Below are 24,077 nucleotides of genomic sequence, written 5' to 3' on the forward strand. Positions count from 1 at the left end.
AGCTAGTTTTGCAATCAATGGAGTATCACATCGCTCCTTATTATTCCGATTAGAGAAGCTATTATTTACTATAAGAAAGTTACTGTAGTCAGAGGGAAAGTGTGCAGGTGATAAAAATGTTGTCTATGAATATCAGATGCTTGACAATGTGGAAGCAGTGTGCCACAGGTATTTAGGAGGTTTATATTAACTTATAATTGTCGTCTTTAAGAGATGCAAATTCGTTTTGATTAATTTAAAAAGGCATCAAAAGTCCATATCGTGTTATACACTGTATACAAAGTGAAAAGTGTTGGGGAACTATCAATGAGAGATGCACAGTAATCACAGGTGTGATTGACTATCAAGCACTAACAGTACAATTCTTACTGCTTGATCCAAACTTAAAAGACAGGAATTCTGAATCTATTCATGATCTGAATGGCTGGGGATGAATAAAGTATTTTAAATTCAATTGAATTGGAAACAAAATTGTAAGTATTCAATGAAAGTTCAATAAGGTTACTTAATCAATAATTCAAATACAAAGACATGGATAATGACGTTTTTTAAAGTATTTCTGAGTCTGCATGTGTGAAACAGAAAGTTTCCACTTTTGTTGAACTATTTAGGTCAATTTAGCACATAGTGGCCCTTCAAAACAATGTCCGTGTACTTTTTCACGTTTTCGAATTTGCTTTTCATAGAATAGTAAGTACAACAATGATCTTGTAATATAGGGAATTGATAATTCTAGTATTTGAAATTCTGTACCTGCCTCGAAAGACGGGTCAAATCTTTAAACGTCCCTTCATTTGCATATTTAAAACGGACAGAGGAGAAACTGATTACTGCTTCAGTTTTAAAAATATTGACACAGCTACGAAGTATTAAGATGTGCAAGTTAAAACTTTTTTTAAAAAAACACGCAACTGTTTAATAGACCCACTTTTTAAGGCTAACCCCGCAACTTATAGGATTTAGGAGACAAACAATATTCCTGTTCACACAAACGCACAGGAAATATTCGTATTAAATGCAAAATCAACCGCCCCCCAACCAGGCAAAGAGAGAAACAAAAAAGAAACAACATTGCAGACATCCGTATCCTCGCACCCAGCAATGGACCGCTTTCCAGACGGGTTTAATAGCGGTCGAAGTCGGTGTTCATGGCCACGTGATTACCCGAAAAAGATGGCGCTATTTCACGATAATGAAAGCAGCTGGGAAGCTACTTCCGACTGCACAAACGCAGCACTAACGAATGAGACCGGTTCGGTTCGGTTCTCCTGCGCCGTTGTTGGGTGGCGGATTGGCTTCACCCCGCCGAAGCAATAAGGCCTAACATTTCGGAAACGGACACAACAGCGACTTTCAACGGCTAAAACCGGCACAAACGATTGAGGTGGGTTTCATCTTAGTTTGTACCGCTTGTGGGGGAGGGGGGCATCTTCACCGAGCTTGGGGAGCTGACAATATGCATTTCAAGCACTGATTGAAATCAAGTCAGACTGTAGATTTACTTTAAGGGTTTATATACACGTGAATATACCAATAAATAACATGTAAGAACTTGTCAGGATTCCCCCGCAAAAAAAGGTTTTATTTTCCAATAATGAGCATTCTGGAGAGCAGTTTTTAAATGATTTATAAATATAAACTTAAGACAACAATTTCAAAGTCTATAAACCCTTGGTCTTCATAAGACCAGTTGAATCATATTTAATTCATCTGGGGAGCCCGACCAGGAGAAGAATATGTATCATTTTACAATGAATCTTCAGTAGTCACAGGTGCTACTTCACCAGAAACCTGGCAGTGGGGGGTCAGGCAGCAGTCAGCTGGGTACAAACTCTGGACAGTCTGTCATCGGAGTGACCAAGAGTGTCTGGCTTTGACAGCAGCTTCGTCGGCTGTAGGGTCTTGAGATGACAGACGTCTTAAACCACGGGATACAAGCAGCTTACTCAGGTGAGAGGCCCTGCTGTCTCATTCTAGGCTGTCAGTAAATGGCTCAGTGCAGGCTGCTTGTAAGTTGCTGATGATCAGTTGGATGTTCTTTTGTTAGTTCTCTCCCTTTAAAAAGTCTTGTTTGTCGTTTGCTTTCTTTAACTTTGTTTTGAAGATGCAGGGAATAAAAAGGGCGTTTCGGGTTAACAGCTGCCTGGAGAAATCTAATTTTAATTCATACGTCTAGTGCTTTTCATTAAAAAGAATCATAAAGAGCTTTACAGAAAGGAGGGGGCCCAAGTTCATCCACCTTTGCAGTGCGCTCACCTGGTTGATATATGGCCGCCATTCTGTGCCAGTGTCCTCACTACACTGCAAGGACACTCACCCTGCAGTCTATGTGGTTCCTAATGCCTCACTATAGTGACGTGGACACTACACTGTAAAAAGGCGCCATCCTTCGGATGAGACATAAAATCGAGGTCCTGACTCTCTGTGGTTATTAAAAATCCCAGGATGTTTTAAAAAAAAAACTAGGGTTGTAACCCTGGAGTCCTGGCCAAATTTCCCCCTGGCCTTTACCAGTCATGGCCTCCTAATAATCCCCATCTCTGAACTGGCTCTGTCACTGTGCTCTCCTCCCCACTGAGAGCTGGTGTGTGGGGAGCGGACTGGCGCACTCTGGCTGGTGGTGATAGTGGGATTCCCCATTACCTGTAAAGTGCTTTGAGTGGAGTGTCCACAAAAGTGCTGCATAACTGTAAGGAATTACTATTGTATTATTATTACACAGCAGAACAACTTGAATAACAAGAACCTACATCACCAGTTAAACTGGGGGACTTTAAGGAGGTCAAACTGTACAAGCCTAGAGTGGAATTTAACTAGGACACCGGGGTTCTAATGAACAAGTATCTAACACAGTGTTCCAGGTCACCATATTGCAATTTGTTTTTTTAAATTCTGATGCAGAGTGAAGAGCATCTCCTACTGGTTCACCAACCCCGCTAACAGAAGTAACCAGGTGTTTCTACAAGCTGGGCAGGACTAACCAGACCAGGGCTTGTTCAGCATTCTAGATCTAGATCAGATCAGGCTAAAGGTTGTATTTTCTTCTGTCCGCTGATATAGGACAGTTCACTTGATTAGTTAAAAATAGTTATCCTTAACGTTGTTGAATTATAAATCATCACACAGTTTAGCAGTAGGAGGCAACCCTGATCCTCCAGCGTTGTTTGTTTCGGCCTCAGACCCAGTTGAACCAATTAAGTGGATAACAAGTCCGATTAGCTGTTTTCCAGGTGGCTCCAAAATCTACGAGAAGCTCATACTCCTGGGCAAGCAGTGGCCACCTCCTGGCTAGAAAGAATTTTAAGAGTAGAGTACGTTTGTAGATCAGAGATTTATTTCCTACGGGATCAGTTTACTGTATATAGTAACATAGTTAGGTATGAACAGTAAAAAGACCTACCTTTTGGGTAGGAGTGACCTAGGAAAGGTCAAATTGCACCATTCTCTGTTGGTTGTGGACATTTTAAGTTGAAGTTTAATTTAACCAAAAATATGTTTCACAATTCACCTTAGAAGTCCCCTTTGTCTAGATTGTAAAAAGTCCCTTTGTAATAATACAGTGAAAATGGAAGAATGGGGAATATGGAGAATTCCTTTGTGTCACAGTACATAGTTTACACCTGAAAGCTAGTAATTACCTGAATCGTGTCGTCTCTGAAGGCAGCAGGAAATTGTGCAATTGCTCAATTTTCTGATATCCAAAATAGAATTCCGATGGACAGTTGCTTTGCAAATGCAATTAGTTTTGGATTTGACACTTAGACAGGCGTGGAAAATATTTGGAATATTTCAAGTCTAAGGATTGTATTTCTGATATAGGACAGTTCATTTGATTAGTCAAAAATAGTCTCAGATGCTTAATGTTATTGAATTATAAATCATCGGTTGCATGCCATAACAAGCCTAAATTAAAGCACCTAATGAGCTGGTGTCATTCAATTTTTCTGTGTTCATTCCTCATAGCTGTGAATACAAATTGGTGTAGCTGATTATTCCTTAGTTGTCAAGAGAAAATGTGTTCTAAAAGTACTGCTCTTTTTTTAATGTTAAGCCACGTGATGTGGACATTCGTCTCATGCAGTCTGATGTCTTTAAAATGTAATCTTTGGAATAAAGTTTTCACAGATACTGTAAGACTCGCTTGTCTGGCAGCTGGAGATGCAGACTGACTTCCAGTTAGCATCTGTTGTTTGCGGTTGCCCTGTGTTTTTCTTTTTTTAAAGAGCTGTTTAACCTGTATTTCTTCTCTCTCTTTGTTCTCCAGCCAGCTCTGTGTGGAACTTTCCCTCCAAGGCTGGCCTGCTGCTCTCCTTCATATTGCTCCTAGGCAGCGTGTTTCCTGTGAATTCCCAACACCTGTGATCCGCCTCTTCTCGGAGGTAGGTGTTTGCTCACTCCTTGCCCAGGGAGTTTGTCTCTCTTTTTATGCAGTGATCTTTATGTAAAAAACACCCTGCACCATTAGTAAACCTGTTCATGGAAATTACTGCTTTCAGACTTTGTATCGGCCTTTGCTCCCTCTAGCCACAGAATCTGGGAGCGACCCCTTCAGAGTATTGGTGTTCTGACTCTCTGTGGTTATTAAAATTCCCAGGATGTTTTTCGAAAAGAGTTGGGATGTAACCCTGGTGTCCTGGCCAGATTTCCCATTGGCCTTTACCAATCATGGCCTCCTAATAGTCCCCATCTCTGAACTGGCTTCATCACTCTGCTCTCCTCCCCACTGAGAGCTGGTGTGTGGGGAGTGTACTGGTGCACTCTGGCTGCCGTCACATCATCCAGGTGGGGCTGCACATTGGTGGTGATAGTGGGATTCCCCGTGACCTGTAAAGTGCTTGAGTGGAGTGCTAGGTGAAAAGAGCCACGGTATCTGGCAGCGACCCCTGTCCTTTCTCAGAGTAACACATTTCATTATTAAGAAGGGGGTGGTGAAAGAGAGGAGTGGCGACTGAAGCTCAGGGTTTCTCCCCTAATGTAGCGGGTTTATGTTTCGCACAGCCCTTCGTCAGGGCTCTGTAGCAGGGCTCAGTACAGATTTGGTGGGCAGACGTCCAGAGCTCCACCTAATGGAGGTAGTACCGAAAACAGCCAGCAGGCCAGCGGTTTTGCTGGATACCCTGAGAGTGATGATGGCCATGTGTTCTACTGCTAGTCTGGAGCAGTGTACGCACCTGGCATCTTGACTAACGTGGGCTCCCTGGGCCTGCTCCTCAGCACACTGGATGTACATTCTGCAAACTGATGAATGGGCAAGACACGCAGCACTTAATCAAACCTACATCCATACATCCATTCTTTAGAAGAGCCTTTACTTAACTGGTTCCATTATTTACCCCTCTGCTTCTACGTTTCTTAGTACCACCATCCACGGTCTCCTCTGTATATTGTAATTATATTTTCTCTTGTGTATTCCTTTTATTTATTGTTGTCATTCTGTAAAGCGCTTTGAGAAGCCACCTTTAAAGGCGCTATATAAAATAAAGTTTATTATTATTATTATATACAATTTAATGCTAGCATTCAAGTGCAGATGGGAGCAGAGAAACACTGCTAAGGCACCAACTTTTACCAAGCTTTTACCAAGGAACATGACAGCATTCGTAAAGCAGGATCAGGGATTTGGGGCTTTTTCAAAGCAATGCACTGAAATCAGTTTTAGAATTTGTAAGAAAAAAAAAACTTTGCAAGTGGCAGAAAAAATTTTAAACTCCTTTGCTGTTAACTTTACTAAGCGCTGAAGCTGGGAGGGCAAGATATTGTGACCAGATATTGAAGTCAGCAATTACGCACTGTAGCATGACAATTAATATGCAAATCACTCCATGTTCTCAAAAGTGAAATCTTTAATGAAAGAAGACTGCGCTGAGCTCTTAAACAATAGCAGTACTGCCTCACTGTAAGGCTAATTCATTACAATTTAATGTCAGAATATTCTAATATTTACTGCAATTAAAAATGCTTAATGTTTCAGACATTTTATAAAACAAATAGAGCAATGTGGTAAAGAGATGCCCATGGCAAACTTGATTTTTTTTTAAGTCAGCTTTTAGCAATGCTAATCTATTTAAAATGACAAAAGCATGGATTAACAACGCAGATGTATCGCGATCAATATAAAGGACTGATAATGAACTCCTAGCACAGCCCCTCACTGTGTGAAATTAATTTATAAAGTCAGTAACTGGCCTTATTAACCTGCATATCAGATTGTTCTTATATCCTCAGTCCTTGGCTGCAGGACCTCTGTCCCCAGGCTCCTCCAAAAAAGCCTGACCTTTGGCTTTTTATATCCTTATCATTCATCTCGAATTCTCGTTCCCAAAAACTAGTGGTTTGCAAGGAATTATGATAAGCCCGCAGTCTGGGAGTGTTCCCCCGACTACACAGTACGCTTTCATTCCAGAAGCCATGTCACTCTGCAACTCACAACTGGCAGCTCCACTGGAGCTCAGCAGGCGTGAGCCTGGTCAGTACCTGGATGGGAGACCTCTGGGGAAAAACTAAGGTTGCTGGTGGAAGAGGTGTTAGTGGGGCCAGCAGGGTGCACTCACCCTGTGGTCTGTGTGGGTCCTAATGCCCCAGTATAGTGACGAGGACACTATACTGTAAACAGGCGCCATCCTTCGGATGAGACGTAAAAACCGAGGTCCTGACTCTCTGTGGTCATTAAAAATCCCAGGGTGTTTCTCGAAAAGAGTAGGGGGTGTAACCCTGGCATCCTGGCCAAAAATTTCCCATTGGCCCCTACCAATCATGACCTCCTAATAATCCCCCTCTGTGAATTGGTTTCATCACTCTGCTCTCCTCCCCACTGAGAGCTGGTGTGTGGGGAGCGTTCTGGCGCACTATGGCTGCCGTTACATCATCCAGGTGGGGCTGCACACTGGTGGTGGTGGAGGGGATCCCCATTACCTGTAAAGCGCTTTGAGTGGAGTCTCCAGAAAAGCGCTATATAAGTGTAAGCAATTATTATTATTCCAAAATAGTTCCATTTCAAAGCAGAAGGTTTCCATGACTGAGCCCCATCTTTGTATTCATTACAGGTTACTCCACATGGTGAGATTTCTGTTCTAAAACTGAATAGTCATTTTGATCTCCTGAGATCCCTATTTCTGTTCCATCAGAACAAATTACTATAAGTAGTGACTTTGCACTACTTGTGTTTGGTTACATGATTGTATGAAAGTTTAAAGGAAAGTTCTGTTCTTTCTTTATGATCGAAGGTGTTCAGGATACATTGGACTTGGGAGCATCAACCTCATTCCACTCATTTGAGGATCCTTTCATCAGAGAGACTCCAGGATCGTCTCCTTTCTGCCCCCTGAGGTAGGATTGTGCCCCTTTGAATGGTTCCAGTGACTGCCAGCCCGCTAGACCTGTGGAGGAACATTAACTACTTTCCTGAAATTGCATAAGCTTGTATCAATTTAGAATAGTTTCCAAAGTTTATGGTCCTCTACCTACCCATTCTATAAATGTTCATACTTTGGTTCAATGCATATTTCAGGCTCCCCAGATTTTCCTGTTTTGGGCCTTTCACTGTGCTTAGTGTTTTGCATCTCTGCAAAGATCGAGGTGCCAGGAAACTGCCCCCAGTGGAAGATCAGCAGTTACTACAAAGGGCCCTTTTTCCTCTTCTCTCGTTGAAAACCAATCCCATTCCCGTTACCTTTCTTTTGGATAAGGAGCTGGAGGGTGCTTCCTGATGGGGAAGCAATCTGGGACAATACGTGCTCTTCCTTTAAGAAAGTAGCACACCAGCTAATCAGTCTGAAATGTGCACATAAAATTACACACGAGAAAATATTCAGCTTTTCCAGACAGTAATAGGCACACTCCAGAGTGCACCAATGACCTACCGAAATGTTTTGCTAGTGTCCAGTGATTGAGCGCTTTTGGGCATTTGTCTGTTTCAGAAATGGCAGGCGTGACCTCCCCCTTTCCCTCTCTCAAGTTACTATCTCCAGGCATTCTTTTTTTTTGGCTCATACTGTAGCCAGAAATCTCCAAGTCTGGGTGAAGGCAGGTGTTGGTTTGCAAAAATCGTGTGGCTTGACTATACTTTGTTAGTGTAAAAACTAACAGTGTAAAAAGCCAGTGGTCCACTGATGTGTTTTCATTGTCTGTTCTGAAAACTTCAAGATGAAAAAGTCTAGTTCTATAGCGTACAAGGTCTGCTGCCACGCTCCAGGGAGATGAGAAAAACAAATCAGTCTCATACCAGTCTTTTAGTCACTGATAACATGTTTATGTATCGTAAGAAAAGAAAAACAGGACTTTTCTCATGTGTAGCAAATATCAGTGAGCTTGTAATTCCCGTACTAGTATGTTTGAGATATTTTGAAATCCAAAACAAGATTGTTCTGGATAACCTAGGTCTGATGGTAGTTTGGCTTTCTCAAGCTGAGGTTCTGCTTGGTTTACGGTTTTTCAGGGTGCAGTTTCTAATTTGGCTTTTTGTGTTCAGCCCATCCAGCATGTACAAGTAGTGTGCGTTTCTAGCCATCAGCCGACAACCTGTGCTATAATTAAGCCGTATTATTCACAGTGATTTCTACCTCCGCTCTGCTGAATCTTCCCAAATCTGAGAACAGCTGAGCTGCCGTCACATTTGTGTTAGGATGGCAGCATGATCACACTTTTTTTTTTATTTTGCAAAGTGACTTGGTTAGATTAAAAAATAAACACTTCAGGGAAAAAAAGTTATGTATACCCAATATCATACATTACCCCTTCATCGGTTCTGTTCTCATTACTGTCTTTATTCCTTGATTCAACCATTTGTCAGCCTATAGCTTTTCTTAGTTATTGCATGTCTTTTTCCCACTAATTAGCCTTTTGTTTTCTGAAACACCAGAAAGCTCAGTCAACCTCCAGTTTGTTGGATCAAATTAGTCTTTTATTCAACCAGAATGACATTCCTAGATCTGAGCTTCTGTATGTCAGCCTAAGGTTCCAAGTTACTGTACTTAAATATGGTGGACTAAAAGCTTCTTATTGTATGTGAATCCCATGAATAATAAGAATAAAAATGAGCAATGTTGCTATCGATCCAGGTGAAAATATTTTCGGTTTACACTTCACTGTAGGGATAGGTGTCTGAAACCCTGGTTTTGGAGAGTCTGAGTCCTGCAGTTTTCATTGATCAATAAGCAGAGATCTGGAGTGCATGGTAATGCCTCCTAATTAAAAGGCTGATTGACACAATGAAGTTGTTCAGAGCCCAGTTGGAATGGAAAATGAGAGACACTGTTACTCTCCAGACCCAGGGTCACAGAACGCAGGCTCACCTGAGTGTTTTGTTCACCATAGGGTTTCTGAGAATGCCACCTCACAGGAGCTGTGAAGCAGGCGGGCATCATTAGAAGGAATGACTGCCTTTAACAGCTGCAATTTTGAAAGCACGGATAACAGAAAACAGGTGACACTCAAAATAGATAATGAAACCGAACCTGTAGATCTGTGAAAGTAAAATTTACACACAGTTGTTTACATTGGACATATGTTGGTAAACGGTAGTTTTTCCAGCTCCTAAATGCTATGTGGATAATGTACCGACATTCTCTTCTCTGCAGAATCCAACCTTAGAATGTTTCACAGTTCTTGTAGGGTTAAAGAGGTGGGTTTCAGCCCCTGATGTTTGTGTTTTCAACACCTGGAGCTACTGATGATTCCCAGAATGTGACTGGAAAATCAGGTGGCCAATCTTGCATTCATTAGCAATGAATTCCTTCGCATGAGACGTAAAACCGAGGTCCTGACTCTCTGTGGTCATTAAAAATCCCAGGGTGTTTCTCGAAAAGAGTAGGGGTGTAACCCTGGCATCCTGGCCAAATTTCCCATTGGCCCTTAGCAATCATGGCCTCCTAATACTCCCCCTCTCTGAACTGGCTCCATCACTCTGCTCTCCTCCCCACTGAGAGCTGGTGTGTGGGGAGCGGACTGGTGCACTCTGGCTGCCATCGCATCATCCAGGTGGGGCTGCACACTGGTGGTGGTAGTGGGATTCCCCGTTACCTGTAAAGCACTTTGAGTGTCCAGAAAAGCACTATATTTAAAGGTGCAAATGTAAATGTACTGCTTTGAAATTCCAGCTCACGACTGACTTCATTTCTGGAGGAAATTTGATTTCTGGAAAGTGCCCATAGAACAGTTCCTATCTAATAATACAAACCCACGCTGTCTGGGAAAAGACTTAAACTTGAACAGGTAAATTGATATAATTAATGAAAGAAAACCGATGGAGACAAAGAGCTGGTTAAACATGAACTGCACGTGGTTACTGTTTTAACTAATGCAAGCCTCTTGTCACTTGTAAAACCTTGGTATGTGTTGCTCCTTAATGAATGAATTTCTCACAGGAAACCACAAAAGCCAGAAAACAGTTTCTGTCAATAGTTTTGTACAGTTTATATTTAAATGCATGAAGTATACACAATGCAAACTATACTATTACAATGTCCACACTTCTGTAATGCTGGATGAAGATACATTTGGCATTAAATGAATGAGACAGCAGTATGACATTTAGGACAATAGCTTTAGCATTAACATGTCAGATCTGTAACATACATTAGGCAACATTAGTACAGTTACCAAGAAAAGTAGAAATACAAAATCAACTTGTATGCTTTTTTTATATACAACCCAGTGCCTCTTGGAACTGACCCAGTTTTTTTTTTCACTGCACACAGACAATTTCCACTAACATGAAGAAGGAATTCAGCAAAACAGAAACCATTATAAATATGTATAAGGTGCAAAGACCTCCATTCTACAGAAAGATGGCGAGAAACCCCGTCAAAAAAACCAAGGGGAACAGGCTTGTCTGCTTTGCTCTCTTTGTTTTTTAATTTTGCGATTGAAATCTACTCTCGGACCACTCCAGTGTATTTCGAGGGTTTGTTATCATCAAGATCTGGGGCTTGTCGCACTTTTTGCCACCCCCGCTGCCTATCTCGTCCCTTTGGGAAATAGAGGGCTAGGGGGGAGGGCACTAAAATCCTATATAAAATGGAGGAAACATTAAAAAAAATTAAAACCGTTAAGTCAAGTAGCAAACAGTTCTTTCCTTTACAACACTAAAGCACTAAGGGTTTAGAGAACATATCAGTCTCACGTCATAAAGCAACCACAGTAAACGGAAAATGTTTTTTTTTTCGTCCTACGGGCAGCTCGGGATTGATCCCAGCGAAGTTCCACAGCACCAAACCTGTTTCTGATTTTCGGTTATTTGCACAAGAATCTTATATTGGGTTTGGACATTCCTTGGTTTGTAAACAAAAAAAAGAAGAAAAGCCATCGGTACACCTCTTTGCCAGGATCTCAGCAATAGGTAGAAGAGAGGAAGATCATGCGAGACTATTACTGCATGTCTCCCACCACAAACACCCCCCTGTCTCAAATTAACATGTATAACCAAACTGCACTGGGCACAGTGGAGTCACCCACTCCCACAGTCTCACTGTCATTGCATTTTTTGCATTTGGCTACATCTACGAAAACAGTCTTTTAAATATTGCAGTATTTTCCCCAGTGCTCATTTAAAGACTCGTATGCCTACTTGGGCAGTAGCTAACGCAGGATTAGAAGTTGAAGGTGTGGTCCTGCTAAAGAGAATTCTTTGTACGTTTTTTTTAAATAGAAGTGGAAATTCAGCCGCCCATCGTAGCGTGTTACTGAACTACAGTCATCACTTCAGCAGTTCAATTCCAAGTTACCCTCAGTTAAAAAAACCAAAACTTCAATCCCATTTCCCCTAAACCGCCTACATATTGAATGGCACCAATCTCTGTTTAATTCCTCATTGTAAAACTTTGCAAGAAGCACAAGTATATAAAAAGAAAAAGGAGCTGTTAAACAGAGACAAGTTATCTTATTTGGAAAAAAAACCGTAACACTCCCGGAAAGGAGGCTGTTAGCGCTCGTACCTAAATTTCAATTTTTAGTTTTGTGCAAGTAGTTTTGAGCAGGACAGTAGATTGGAGTGTTTTTCCATACCTTTAAAGGACAGTAAAAGTAGCTCTTTACCAGCTACAATACCAGTTAAATATCAGTAGTATAAAGACCCTCTAAAGTTAAAGCCTTTTTATATTTTAAGTACAGTTTGGGCAGTCTTACCCAATTAGAATTGTCCTTTTAAAAAAACCCACTGAGTGTGCACTCACTCTGGTCCCCTAGCACATTAGAGAAGGAAAGACATCTGGCCAGCACGTGGGCTGGCGGATCTGCTCAGTCATGTGCGTTTGCATCTTCATTAGGACGTTTCTTTTCCCTGGGCTCCCGTTACAGTTTTGATGGAGCTTAACGTTCTGTTAAACCAGGTCTTCTTTGCTGCCTGGACCTCGTTCAGTGCCAGGCCCAAGTGGTGTTCTAAGTCCTGCGAAGAGAGCAAAGTGGGTTAACTTCAAACCCCGGCAACACACCTTTCAAATCAATGCTTGGTTCCAAATGCATCCTCAGTAAGACACAATTGGTAAGAAAAAAAGCAAGCTGACAACTGAAAATCAAAGTCTTTAAGATGTATTATGTACTCTCTACATTAGGGGCTCGCACCCCTATATACCCCACCCCTGGTTCTGGGTTTTCCACCCAGCTGAGCTGTCAGTGACGTAACTGAACCCCTAGTTGACCTAACAACAGGATGAATCTGATCTCTTGTGTTCAGTCCCTAAACGTGCAGCAAGCTGCCTTTCAGGCATGGATTTTCATAACAAATGTCACAAGGAATCATTCTTTCCTAAGAAGGCAATCTCTTCTTAGGAAACCCTTGGAACAGAAACAATCCCTTCAAAGATTCTAATTAAACAACTTGTCAGTTAAATTAAGGACTCAATTAAGTAAAGATCTGGGCTGAAAAAAAACCCAGCAGGTGAAGGGGCTCCCAGTGGCATTATGAATTGTGTCTCAGTCAGGAGGAAAACAAACTTGGCACAGTGTAACAACAGCAACACCTCAATGTCTGGGAACGGCTTTTGAAGAATTCACTTACTGCATGAAGTCTTAAATAACTCAGACTTTCCACTTTCTCGTTTCCTATTTTCTGCTTTTAGAGTACTCGTGCTTATGGAAATCTTCAGGGACATGCTCGTTACATATTTTCAAAATCTACCTGGCAGTATGACTTTGAAACAGTATGACTTAAGAAACAGCAGACTACAGGTAGCACTTAATATTCTCCACATGTAATGGGTTAAAAAGGTCAGAAGTTCGCATTTCTGTGAGGAAAGTGAAATCCCTGCTGTTCTCATATGAGGCACTTCAAACATGTGGTCCCATATTTCGCTCTATCCTGGCTCACTGGGGTTAGGTCTGACTGAAAGCACGGCGTGCAATCAACTAGCCCTCGAGAAGGAGGGTGGGAGAACGCTGATCGGTCTGATTCTGCAGATCTCCAGGTACCTGAATCTTGCACTCGGCCTCGACCAGCTGCAGTTTGGTCTGGGCCAGTTCGAGCTCCATCTCCCTCAGCTGGTTCTTCAAGGACTCCTTCTCCTCGTCCGTGTCCTCCTCCGAGCCCTCCTTGGCCGTGCTGACCACCTTCAGCCTGCCCTCCTTGTTGAACAGACCGCTGCACTTCTCACAGCCCTCCACCTTTTGCTGCATCACGCCGCCGGACACCGCGGTAAAAAAAAAAAAAAGAGACAACACAGATCTGAGCAACCACATGCAGGTGCCGACTTGTTGTTGGCTAACAAGCAGCTGGAGTCATTTCAACTGTAAATGGCTACAGTCTCTATAAAAAAAAACAACAACGCAGGACAATCTCTTTAACTGGATGAGCCTGACCACTCTGGACCGCACTTTAACTGTGTCACGTCACCCTTCCTAAGTTTAAGTTTTTTTTTCGCCATTTGCATCAACTCTGCACATACATTCCGAAAGATTTGATTACATTTCTATAACTCTTAAAACAAGAGCATTGTCCCTTCTGCTCCGGTGCCTTACTATCCAGGAACGAGCGAACTGAAGAAGCAATTATTGCACCTGCACTTACAATAAAAGGTGCTTCACCATTTTAAGTTCTTATTAATTTGGTTCTTCAGGCCTGTTTCCTATGCCCTGCTGTAATTGCTTCCACCCTACCCTCTTGTGAAGGAGGGCTAAGCACAGGCTGTTGAGAAGGGTAGGGGAAGGTGGGGATGTGCTTGCTTTCACTGAACTGTTATTGATTTGTTTGTAGAGCAGTTTGCATTTTATTTGCCTTCTGAAAGGCGAACACGAAGGCGGAAACGTATAACTGGCACATTGCAAATTACAGTCAACACGGCTTTGATCTCAAGAGCTTCAAGTGGAGGATCAAATCTACATTTCTTCATGGAATAATAATCAGGAAGACTGAAATTTCTCAGGCAGTTACCTCCTTTTAATTCCCTGATCTAATTTAAATAAAGGCAAGAATAATGTAACAATTGCCAAGTTACTCTGCTGAAGATTGAAGCACTGCTACAAGTCAGAAAAAGCTGTCATCACCCAGCAAATCCCCAAACCCCGAGTGTTACTGCCCTTGGACCAATTAGAGCAACCCTAACGCTCGACTTATAAGCCAGCTCCATATGCACTCAAAATGTCACTCTCTTATCTCTGATGAATAAAAGCACGAGAATCAATCGAGCTATATTCCATGCGAATAGAGATACCATTAAAGGTCAAACGGGGTTCAAACCAAGAGGCCAGAATTTTATTTTTCTCTCACAATATCCCATGGGTTTTGCCACAATACCTGGCACCTCTGTTTCACACAAAGAGAAAGTAAAATGTCTGCTCTAGAGGCCCTTGTATTAAATATTACTGACAATATTCTGATTCTACTTTATCCTTGCACCAAATCAGAGCATTTCAAAACTGCACAGTCTTCCTAGTGAAATGAAATAAGGGGAATCTGCAAATTCACGGAGTGTTTAAAATGACTGGCAGAGAGGGAGAGGAGAATCTGCTGCTGTACAGAGCTTTGGAATATAATGGCTTCTTTTGCCATTATACAGGCAAAATACTGTTAACAAAAAAGAAGATTCCTGACCTGATGTGCTGCCATTGTTTGAAACTTTATTAGACTTCATCTCAGACAGACAATTTTTCTCCTATCTACTTCAAAATCATGCTCTAGCTCTGTTTCTGAATGAGCTCTGGTTCTGTAATCATAAAAGGGCATTATGCAGCTCTTTTCGATAACTTGGGACACTGTAGATGGTGAAGCCCCTTTAAAGAAATAATCAAATCTAGTTTAAAAGGGCCATATCTGGTACTGAATTGCCACAACACTTGGTAAGGGATTTTGCATCAAAATCCATCCTTTTGATTTGTCACTTTGTTGCATCTTATTTTCTGCATGGTTAACGAATCACTTTCAATTTGCATCGACAGATTCTGCATTAAATCTGCACTAAATCTGCATCAGAGATGCATTTAAATGCTGTAGTTGGCACAGGACCCCTGGAGTGAAGAGTATGCAGAGGCCTGTTATTTCTCGGCTTATCTCATATTTCCCCTGCAATGCATCAAGTACCTCTGCTGGTAGAGAATAAAGTTAGTCACATACCCGGATCTTCTCCAGCTCTCCTTTGTTGGCAGTCTGCTGTTTCTCCAGTCTCTCACTGAGCTGCGAACAGATCTGCAGTACAAACACCTGCTCAGCAATGGACTTCAAAAGGAACAGACTACAACAACAAGCTTTTCAATAGCAGGTCCTAACACAGTAATTGTTCTCAAGAGGTTATAAAAGAGAATGAGCAAGAAGCAAGACAGGATTATCGCCTCTCCCTAAGCACAGAACCACATTACTTGAAGTTATCTGAATTCTACCGTCTAAAAATGGTCCTATTTTTTCAACACTTGTGCCTTTAAAAATTAAACTTCTTTTCAATTGGCATTTCAAGGCAGCTTGAGAGAATAAGAACAACTGTAAGCACTAAAAAATGCATGAATAAATTACATCCACTACTTCATTTTAGCAGGGTTGGAGGACTGCTGGTAAAATGATCTCCCTTGTTTTCAGAAACGGTTAGGGCTTCATCAGCGCACTCAATGTGATTTTAAAAGCAAAAGAGTGGCTCTGGACAAACCACCAACAACAGCTTCTGGAAAATCACTTTGGAAATGACTGTGACTAGTAATTGGGGCTGTCTCAGTCAGTGTTGCAAAACAAGGCCCTATTAGTCAGAACTGAGCAGCGGTCGAATCTAATGTCCCTGGTAATCCTGCTCTAAACTGCAGTGCTTCACTGAGTCACAGAGGACTGTGAACTGAAGGGTGTGAGGCCTCCATAGTTCACTACTCATTAACAGAGACAAAAGACGTCCTTCTGTGTTGACCTCCCATCTAAACATTCTAAACAAAAGAACAGCTCCGTCTCTGCTCCTGTTATCATATAGGGAAGGGCAGCACAGTGGGGTCTTGGAGAATCATCGGAAGTCATGCTGTATCATGTTTCCTTTTGCCTTGTCTGAAAATATTTCCTAAATCCACACAGAACTGAACAGCCACCAGCAAATAAGAAAAATATCTTATAATTCCTTACACTTATACAGTGCTTTCTGGACACTCCATTCAAAGCGCTGTACAGGTAATTTAGAATCCTACTTGCACCACCAGTGTGCAGCTCCACCTGGATGATGCAACGGCAGCCAGAGTGCGCCAGTACACTCCCAACACACCAGCTCTCAGTGGGGAGGAGAACAAAGTGATGAAGCCCGTTCAGAGAAAAGGGGGTTTATTAGGAGGCCATGATTGGTAAAGACCAGGAGGAAATCTGGCCAGGGTAACACCCCTAACTCTTTTTGAGAAACGCCCTGGGATTTTTAATGACCAGAGAGTCAAGGCCTCAGTTTCACATCTCATCTGAAGGACAGCGCCCTTTTTCCAGTACAGTGGTCCCATTACTATACTGGGGGCATTAGGACCCACACAGACTGCAGGGTGAGAGTGCTGCCCCCATTAACACCTCTTCCAGCAGCAACCTAAGTTTTCCCCAGGAGTCTCCCATCCAGGTACCTGTCAGGCCCACACCTGCTGAACTTCAGGGGGTTGCCAGTTGTGAGTTGTAGGGTGATACGGTTGACTCTCTGTGGTCGTTAAAAATTGCTGAGCGTTTCTTAAAAAGAGCAGGGATGTAACCCCGGGATGTCCTGGCCAAATTTCCTATTGGCCTTTACCAATCATGGCCTCCTAAATCCCATCTCTGAACTGGGTCCATCACTCCCCACTGAGAGCTGGTGTGTGGGGAGTGGACTGGTGCACTCTGGCTGCCGTCGCATCATCCAGGTGGGGCTGCACACTGGTGGTGGTAGTGGGATCCCCATTACCTGTAAAGCGCTTTGAGTGGAGTGTCCAGAAAAGCGCTAAATAAGTGTAAGCAATTATTATAATTATTATTAATTATTACTGCTGCATTGTGATTGTTCTCCTCCACAACCAGGCGTGGTTTCCAAAGTGAAGAATATAGCACATCTGGGTGTGGGGGGAGGGGGAGGTGCCAGTGGGATTGAAGGGCCACTCTAAGAGCAGTTTGCTGGTCTGGACAGAGCTACCTCAGCCACATCTTTGTCCCAGCTTCTTGTCTTGTGTAATCTAAGGCTTTCTGCCCTTGCCCCTGCTGTCCTCAGATCCTCTTACACTAAGTTCTTTATAGCCATCTAAAAGCTGAACGCATTATAAGATAATTAGCCTCACACTTCCCCTCTAAGATTTAAATGAAAATCGATTTATAATAATTAGGAGTCTTAAGGAGAACCTTTTCTTTTAAGGCGCTAGATCAGTGGCTCACGTGGTAGATCAATCACATAGTTTCTTTGCACTTTATAATTGGGCTGTTTTCTTTAAAGATTTTCTACAGTGACGCCTCCTGAATTATTTAAATTAACATGCAGTCACCACACCTTGTAACACACTACCAAAAGGCTAGATTATTGCTTTCCTGATCATTAAAATGCTTTGCTCAACTACTGGCATTGTTTTTCTATATTTGTTCACAAACTGCATGCTATGTTTAATTACTACCAAATATTACTAATAAATACCTGTGTATCCTTGTCGTAATTCTAGCATGCTTTTCAGAATAAAGGACTGGGCACACTCACTGCTACAGTGCTTTCACAAGCTCTTGCTGTCTGGCTTATCTAGTGATTGATGTCTCATTGTAAAACCAAAGTATCATCGGCACTTCTGTCTGAAGTCAGCTAGAGAAAGCTAAAATTGGAACCATCACTAAAACAGCTTGATGGGAACCCATTGTTTTTAAAGGCTGAGAAATGTGTTTTGAGATTTCTGACAGACTGTGGCTGGATTATGTGAACAGATTTGTGATCTTTACAGGGCCTGCAAACGCAGCTGGGAAAGATTTAATACAGGGACACAGGAGAATTAGACCCAAGATAATACAATTTCAGATCCACTACTGTGAGGAGCTATAGCAGTAAATCACTGGTAAGACAACTAAGAGTTACATTTACAGCTAAGACATCCCTGTGTGGCTGATTTGTCGCCCAGCCGGCCTCCTAACACAAAGAAATTGCAGAGACGTCACAATATTGCCGAGATCTGAGGCAACGGCAACGAAAATCATCATCATTCACCATTATTAATCAAGCTGTCACTGGGACTATTAAATTGTAATAATCAAGGGAAAACTGAAAACTATTGAGAAGAACAAGCACTGCTGTTAAATACTCTTTGAAGTACCAACTAGAAAAGCAAAATGATAAGATTCACTTCACTGCAGTCCAAAATGGTCGCAAAACACACGGCATCAAATCCAGTAGATGTTGGAGAATTCGCTTCTGAATGAGTGGCCTTCACTTCTACACTGCTTTGGCAATTTAATCTTATCTGAGGTACATTTATTCTTTCTGTGAAAACAAACACAGTATGGTACAAGTCTACGCACAAGAGGGAAGTCTCCAAGAGTTAAGAGACAGATGTCCACATCAATACTGACCTGCTTGTATTCCCCAATAATGGAGCCATTCTTTTTAATCTCGGATTCCGCCTTGTCTAACTCCCTCCTGCACATTTCTTTCAGCTGAAAACAGAAAGGGCCTTATTATGTTTCAGTGACACAGAGAAGAAGAGAGAGGAAATGTCTCCCCACTGTTTGTTCACTTCACGACTCTCAAATTATAAGAAAGAAAGGTTAACAGGAGTTTGTTATATATGTCATATATAGTTTATATATACAGGTACTATTTTTGACACCAGGTACTTATTAAAACCCAGAATTCCTGTTCTAATCCTATTCTTCCGTGAGTAAATGTTCTTTGAGACCTTTCAGTCATGCTGCACACTGTGTAAGTGTATAGGTTTTCCCATATAAAGCCACGCTCTACCATATGAGCCCCCTCCAGGTCCCAGAATAATAAAATAATCGTTCGAATAGCCCCAATAACGAGCGGGATAGACACATTCACCCTGCTTCAGGGACACAGGAGTTTGAGAAAAGGCGCTCGCAGGGGCAGGGGGGTGCGCTGACCTGTGCCGACTCCTCTTCCAGTCTCCTCTTCTCATCCTCCGAGTCCACCAGCTTCTGCTTGGTCATCAGCAGCTCTTTATTTAGGGCATCTGCCTTCTCCTCCGCCTGGGTGACACAAGAATAGGCAGCTCGCTCTCAAGGCACGAGGTCGGGGGGGGTGGAGGGGGAGTGTGTGGGGGTGGTTATACATTACAGGTATTTTTATTTGAGGTTGAGAGCTGAAATGGTTATAATGAGAATATAATTGTGCCCATAAGGGAACAGTGACCTCTGCCAGGCATAGTTTGGATATGACTGATATGCAAGCCGCCTGCTGATGAGAGGGAATACCACCGCAATCACAGACTGCCACTGATCTGAGATTTGCGGATTAATTCATCATCCGAAAAAAGGCTGGCCGGGAGCTGAGATTTGCACGAGCTTAAAGGAGTTTGGCTGGACATGGAGGAAGGAGTGCGATAAAAGTGGCAAAGCGATTTTGTTTTTATGGGTGGAAAGAAATTACTCTGTCATCATCTACAGCACAATGAATCAGATAACTTATTTTGCAGGGATGATCGGTGCCAAATGTAACACTGAGATCTTTAACAAGTCACTTCACTGATGGTTTTTGTATTCAGGGAAGCAATGTTAAAACAGGACGTGGATCCTCAGGGTCTGCTTTGTAAATAAAAAATGTCAAGGAAAGAAGAGCACAGCAGTCTGATTAATCATTCAAGATCATTCACCAGTCTCTTTTTGTACACCTTCACAGTTTTGACTCTGAACTAACATCTTCCGCCCTAAATGATTTTCCAAAGCAACAGAAACCTGACTGGAGATATGGTAGCTAATTTTAGTGATGTGTTCGGCACCCTTTCGTGGCCAATCCCTTTCAGAATCAACAAAAATAAACATAATAATGCAGATAAGCTTGACTCTTCGAAGACCGTTCGAGATCGCAGAGGAACGCCGGGTCCAGACTTACGTTGTCCAAGTCCTTTCTCAGGGCTATCTTACTGGTGACCAGCTCGTGCGCAAGATCGTCGTTCTCCTGCTCCAGACGCATGTTAGCTTCCTGTAGCCGTCTGTTCTCCCTCTAGGGAAAGACGAAGAAGCAGACGGAGAATGAAATCCTGTGAGAGGCAGAGGCTGAAGCTCCTTCAAAGGATAAGTCTCCTTTGTTTAAATTTCTACTTTCTCGGTTGTTTTATCCCCCCCTCACCCCCAAAATCGGAAATCAATTCCTCGCCGTGTAACCAACCGAGGCAGAATCTCTGCCCTCCACAGCTCCTCCGAGTCCTGCTGTGGCCCAGATCTAATATTTAACAGACCTCATAAAGACAGCAACCTTTGAAAACAGCTTTCAAGTCTTGATTAAAAATTCACCTGCTGTCCTCTGCTATCCTCTCCCTTTTCAAGTCCAAGAAGCTTCGGTAATAAGAACTTTAAAGGTTACAGACAAGAGGAGGCCATTTGGCCCCATCTAGCTAATATGGTTGCTAGTAGTTAATTGATCTGCGGATCTCATCCGGCCGTTTTTGGAAAAAACAGGATACATAGATTTTAATGCAAAAGAAATAGATCTACTTTGGATGGCGACAGAAGTCTGCTGCACATGGCCTCTTTGGCTGCTGTCTTGCAATTACAGAATCGCTACAGAGACTGAACACCTTTCGCCAGTCATAAAAAAGGGTCAGGGACAAGATTTCAGATGCCCACTAATAAATCACTGCAATGACTACAGTCCTCAGGTGATCGGCAGTATATATAACCTCCATAGCTATTGCTGTCCTTCACCTCTCTGTGTTTCTGCGCCCTGGAATTTGAGGGCTGAACTCAAGCTCATCGTCACTGGCAGATTGTTAGCTGAATACCATCCTGGGCACCTAAACTCACCAATACCCTGGCAGTAGGTCAGAGCTGACGTATCAGAGGTAGTTTTTAAACGAGGAGAGATCCATCTCTCGCGTCGTTCTTTTGTTCTAGTTCATGGTGTTGAAAACAACAGTTGCCGGGATAGGGACCGTAATTTTTATGAGAGTGTATACAGTACATACAAAATGACAGATTCCAGACCAGAGAGACTTCATAGTATAAACACAAAATACATTTTACAGTTACACCAGGGGAACACAAGCCTAAACCACATTAGCCCTTAACAGATGTAACTCTATGCTGCAATCTTCCAGAGGAATATTTCTGCACCAGTGTCGTCAACCTAACACGCACAGCTAATCTGTACTAAAGTGTGAGAGCCACTAAAGAAAAAAAGATTAGATTGGTGTACCGAAACGTAGAAAGGTGGATAAAGAAAATGTTTCAGCTGTGAAACCTTCTTAACACCTACTGTAGGAACATTGTGTATTTTATACTTTCTCCTTTTCAGTGTGGAATTAACATCTGTTACTCTGCTCTGTCTTCTTTACAAGAATAAACTGGTCAAAAAGCAGACACCTTTGCTTTGTGACAGGAGCTATCTTGTGTTTCATATAGCAACAACGGATATTGTTGTGTGATTACAACGGTTTCAATGAATGTTCCCTATAATTAAACTTCTGGGTTTTCTTTATTCATACCACAGCTTCAATCATTTGTGCTTGGGACTATTTCAGTAAAGCTGATTTAATTTTCAAAGGAGAAAAAAAAATCAATTCAGTCTATACTTATTTCATTCTGGTAGAAATAAAAAATGCCCTCCTTCACGTGTTTTCACTCTCCTGCCTCTCAGTTTCTTTTTTTTTCCCCAAGTATAAAATCTAATAACTGAGCCTTATGAAAAACTGGGCCTGAAATCCAGCCAGAAAATGAGGTCTACTGTTCTTTCTGAATGACCCTCTACCACTTTGTGTCCTCCTCAGTCTTATAGAACCAGACATCCACAGAAAGGAAAACCCATTTAAGGAGTTAAAGACATTCAGAAGAGATGAACAAGTACATCTTTAATGCACATCTTATTGTGCTCCGAGTTAAGAATGTGGGATCAGGGGTTCAGATCTGAGTTTTGTCCAGGCTGAAGAGTGCAACAGCACATACGTCAGTGCCAGTCGCACTCATGGAAGGCTAGCATCTCGCCCTCCTCCTCAAATACCTCGTATCTCTCGATTGGAGCCTCCTGTTGTGCCTGCTGCTCCCTCATGGTGTGGTATTCCTTCTCGTACTTCTTCAGCTTCTTCTGGCTGATCTGCGGTGAAAGAAATACCGAAGGAGGAGGGTTTGAGTCCAGCAGACCGTCACGAAGACAAAAACAAAACAAGCTGAGAACATGTGACCAGAAACCCAGTGTTCTTGCTTTTGTAACTGTCACAAAACTAGACTGTAAACATTTTGGTTTCAGAACAGCCCACCATTTGATATTAGGCTGCCTCAAACAGACAAAATAATCATCTGAAGTTTACTGCATTCTGGAGACTCTCTGAGAGCCTGACTCTTCTGCCTCACCCTTTCCAATGTAAACCAGGGAGAACCAGGGAGGCCTTTCCTGAAAGGGCAACTGCTATGGTGTTTTCATATTTAGGGGTTAGAAAGAATCAGCATTGATGAGTGCATTTGAAACCACAATAAAAATAAAATGTGCACAGTAACTTGCAAAACCTCCAATTTACATCACAAAATATACAAACTTGCCAGATGTGTACAGGGCCATATTCTGTGCTTCAGAATGAGGCAATAAAACATCCAGTGACGTGTTGCGACCCTATTACACTGTAAACAAGCAGGCTTGTGAATACATCTCGTTTAATCCAATAGAAATAATCCTCTCATCCTTGAGATGGTTTTGCCCATAAATTGAATTTACATGTTAACCCTGCATGCAGATCACGTTGGAACCTTTCTGCAGTGAAGTGCCTGCTGCACAACCTGTACTTATTTGCTCGTCCATCGCATTACATTAGTCATTACAGTGACTAGTGAGCAGGAAGGGCCGCATCACTTTGCAGTTCATGGGAACTCAGATGCTAATTTGCAACAACATGGCAATTTACAGTACTTTCACAAAGTTCACAATTTTGTGCTTAATTCAAAATTTGTCTTTTCCCCCCCACCATAACGTCGATGAATTTGTTTGGGTACCGGGATTTAATAACTGGTGTGAGAAATTGGGATTGCAGCTCCCCCCCTTAAGGGAAGTGAACCTTTCACATACTATGGCAGCTGTGAATTAAGTCTAAAATGTATTTGTGTCTGCTAGCACGGTGGAACAAATTCACTACGGATTGCAATGTTGCGGTGGACACTGTGGAGGCCACTTCAGACAGCAGCGACCTAGTTAAAGAGTCACTTTTCCTTTTTCTAAGTTCCTCGCCCCAGTTACAGTGAGGGGCTTGCAAAGAACCAGCCAAGGAGGAGTGTGGATTAGTGGAGCAGAATGCTCCACAGCTGAGATGATTTGGAAAGGCTCTCATGGCTCATCGGAGCTATTCCAAGCTTCCTCCTGGGTCAAAAGCCTGTGTGCTGACGATACACAATTCAAATATAAAAGGTCTGACCATGTTTCCCCTGTTTATCTTTCCACACCGCATTATTCCTGTCTGGATGCTAATTAAAACCAGGGCTTATATTCTTAATGGAACAAACTTTCTAAATAAAAAGGTTGCGAAAGGCAATCATGCCTGCAATAGAAGAATGCTTTGCT

General features: G+C 42.3%; 1 protein-coding gene and 1 long non-coding RNA gene across 6 annotated transcripts in view; one reads left to right on the top strand and one right to left on the bottom strand.

Moving 5' to 3' along the window:
- The first annotated feature begins 1,112 nt into the window (after nt 1-1,112).
- LOC148643920 (uncharacterized) lies at nt 1,113-8,889 on the top strand. Its single transcript, XR_015928948.1, has 3 exons — nt 1,113-1,384; nt 4,265-4,379; nt 7,224-8,889. It is a non-coding gene; the product is annotated as an uncharacterized LOC148643920 (long non-coding RNA).
- A 1,496-nt stretch (nt 8,890-10,385) lies between these two features.
- The window catches only part of rabgap1 (RAB GTPase activating protein 1), a 145,348-nt gene continuing 131,656 nt past the window's right edge, over nt 10,386-24,077 (bottom strand). For all 5 annotated transcript variants that reach the window (XM_088615292.1, XM_088615293.1, XM_088615291.1 and 2 more), the window contains 7 exons: nt 22,533-22,625; nt 20,430-20,540; nt 19,463-19,567; nt 18,932-19,015; nt 15,539-15,610; nt 13,402-13,599; nt 10,386-12,379 (listed from right to left, as the gene is read on the bottom strand). In XM_088615292.1, the coding sequence (XP_088471418.1) occupies nt 12,257-12,379; nt 13,402-13,599; nt 15,539-15,610; nt 18,932-19,015; nt 19,463-19,567; nt 20,430-20,540; nt 22,533-22,625 (786 nt within the window). In that variant the 3' untranslated portion in view covers nt 10,386-12,256. The remainder of the gene's footprint in view (nt 12,380-13,401; nt 13,600-15,538; nt 15,611-18,931; nt 19,016-19,462; nt 19,568-20,429; nt 20,541-22,532; nt 22,626-24,077) is intronic.

The sequence above is a fragment of the Lepisosteus platostomus genome, chromosome 21 (assembly GCF_059453375.1).
Source record: "Lepisosteus platostomus isolate fLepPlt1 chromosome 21, fLepPlt1.hap1, whole genome shotgun sequence".
Classification (NCBI taxonomy): Eukaryota; Metazoa; Chordata; class Actinopteri; order Semionotiformes; family Lepisosteidae; genus Lepisosteus; species Lepisosteus platostomus.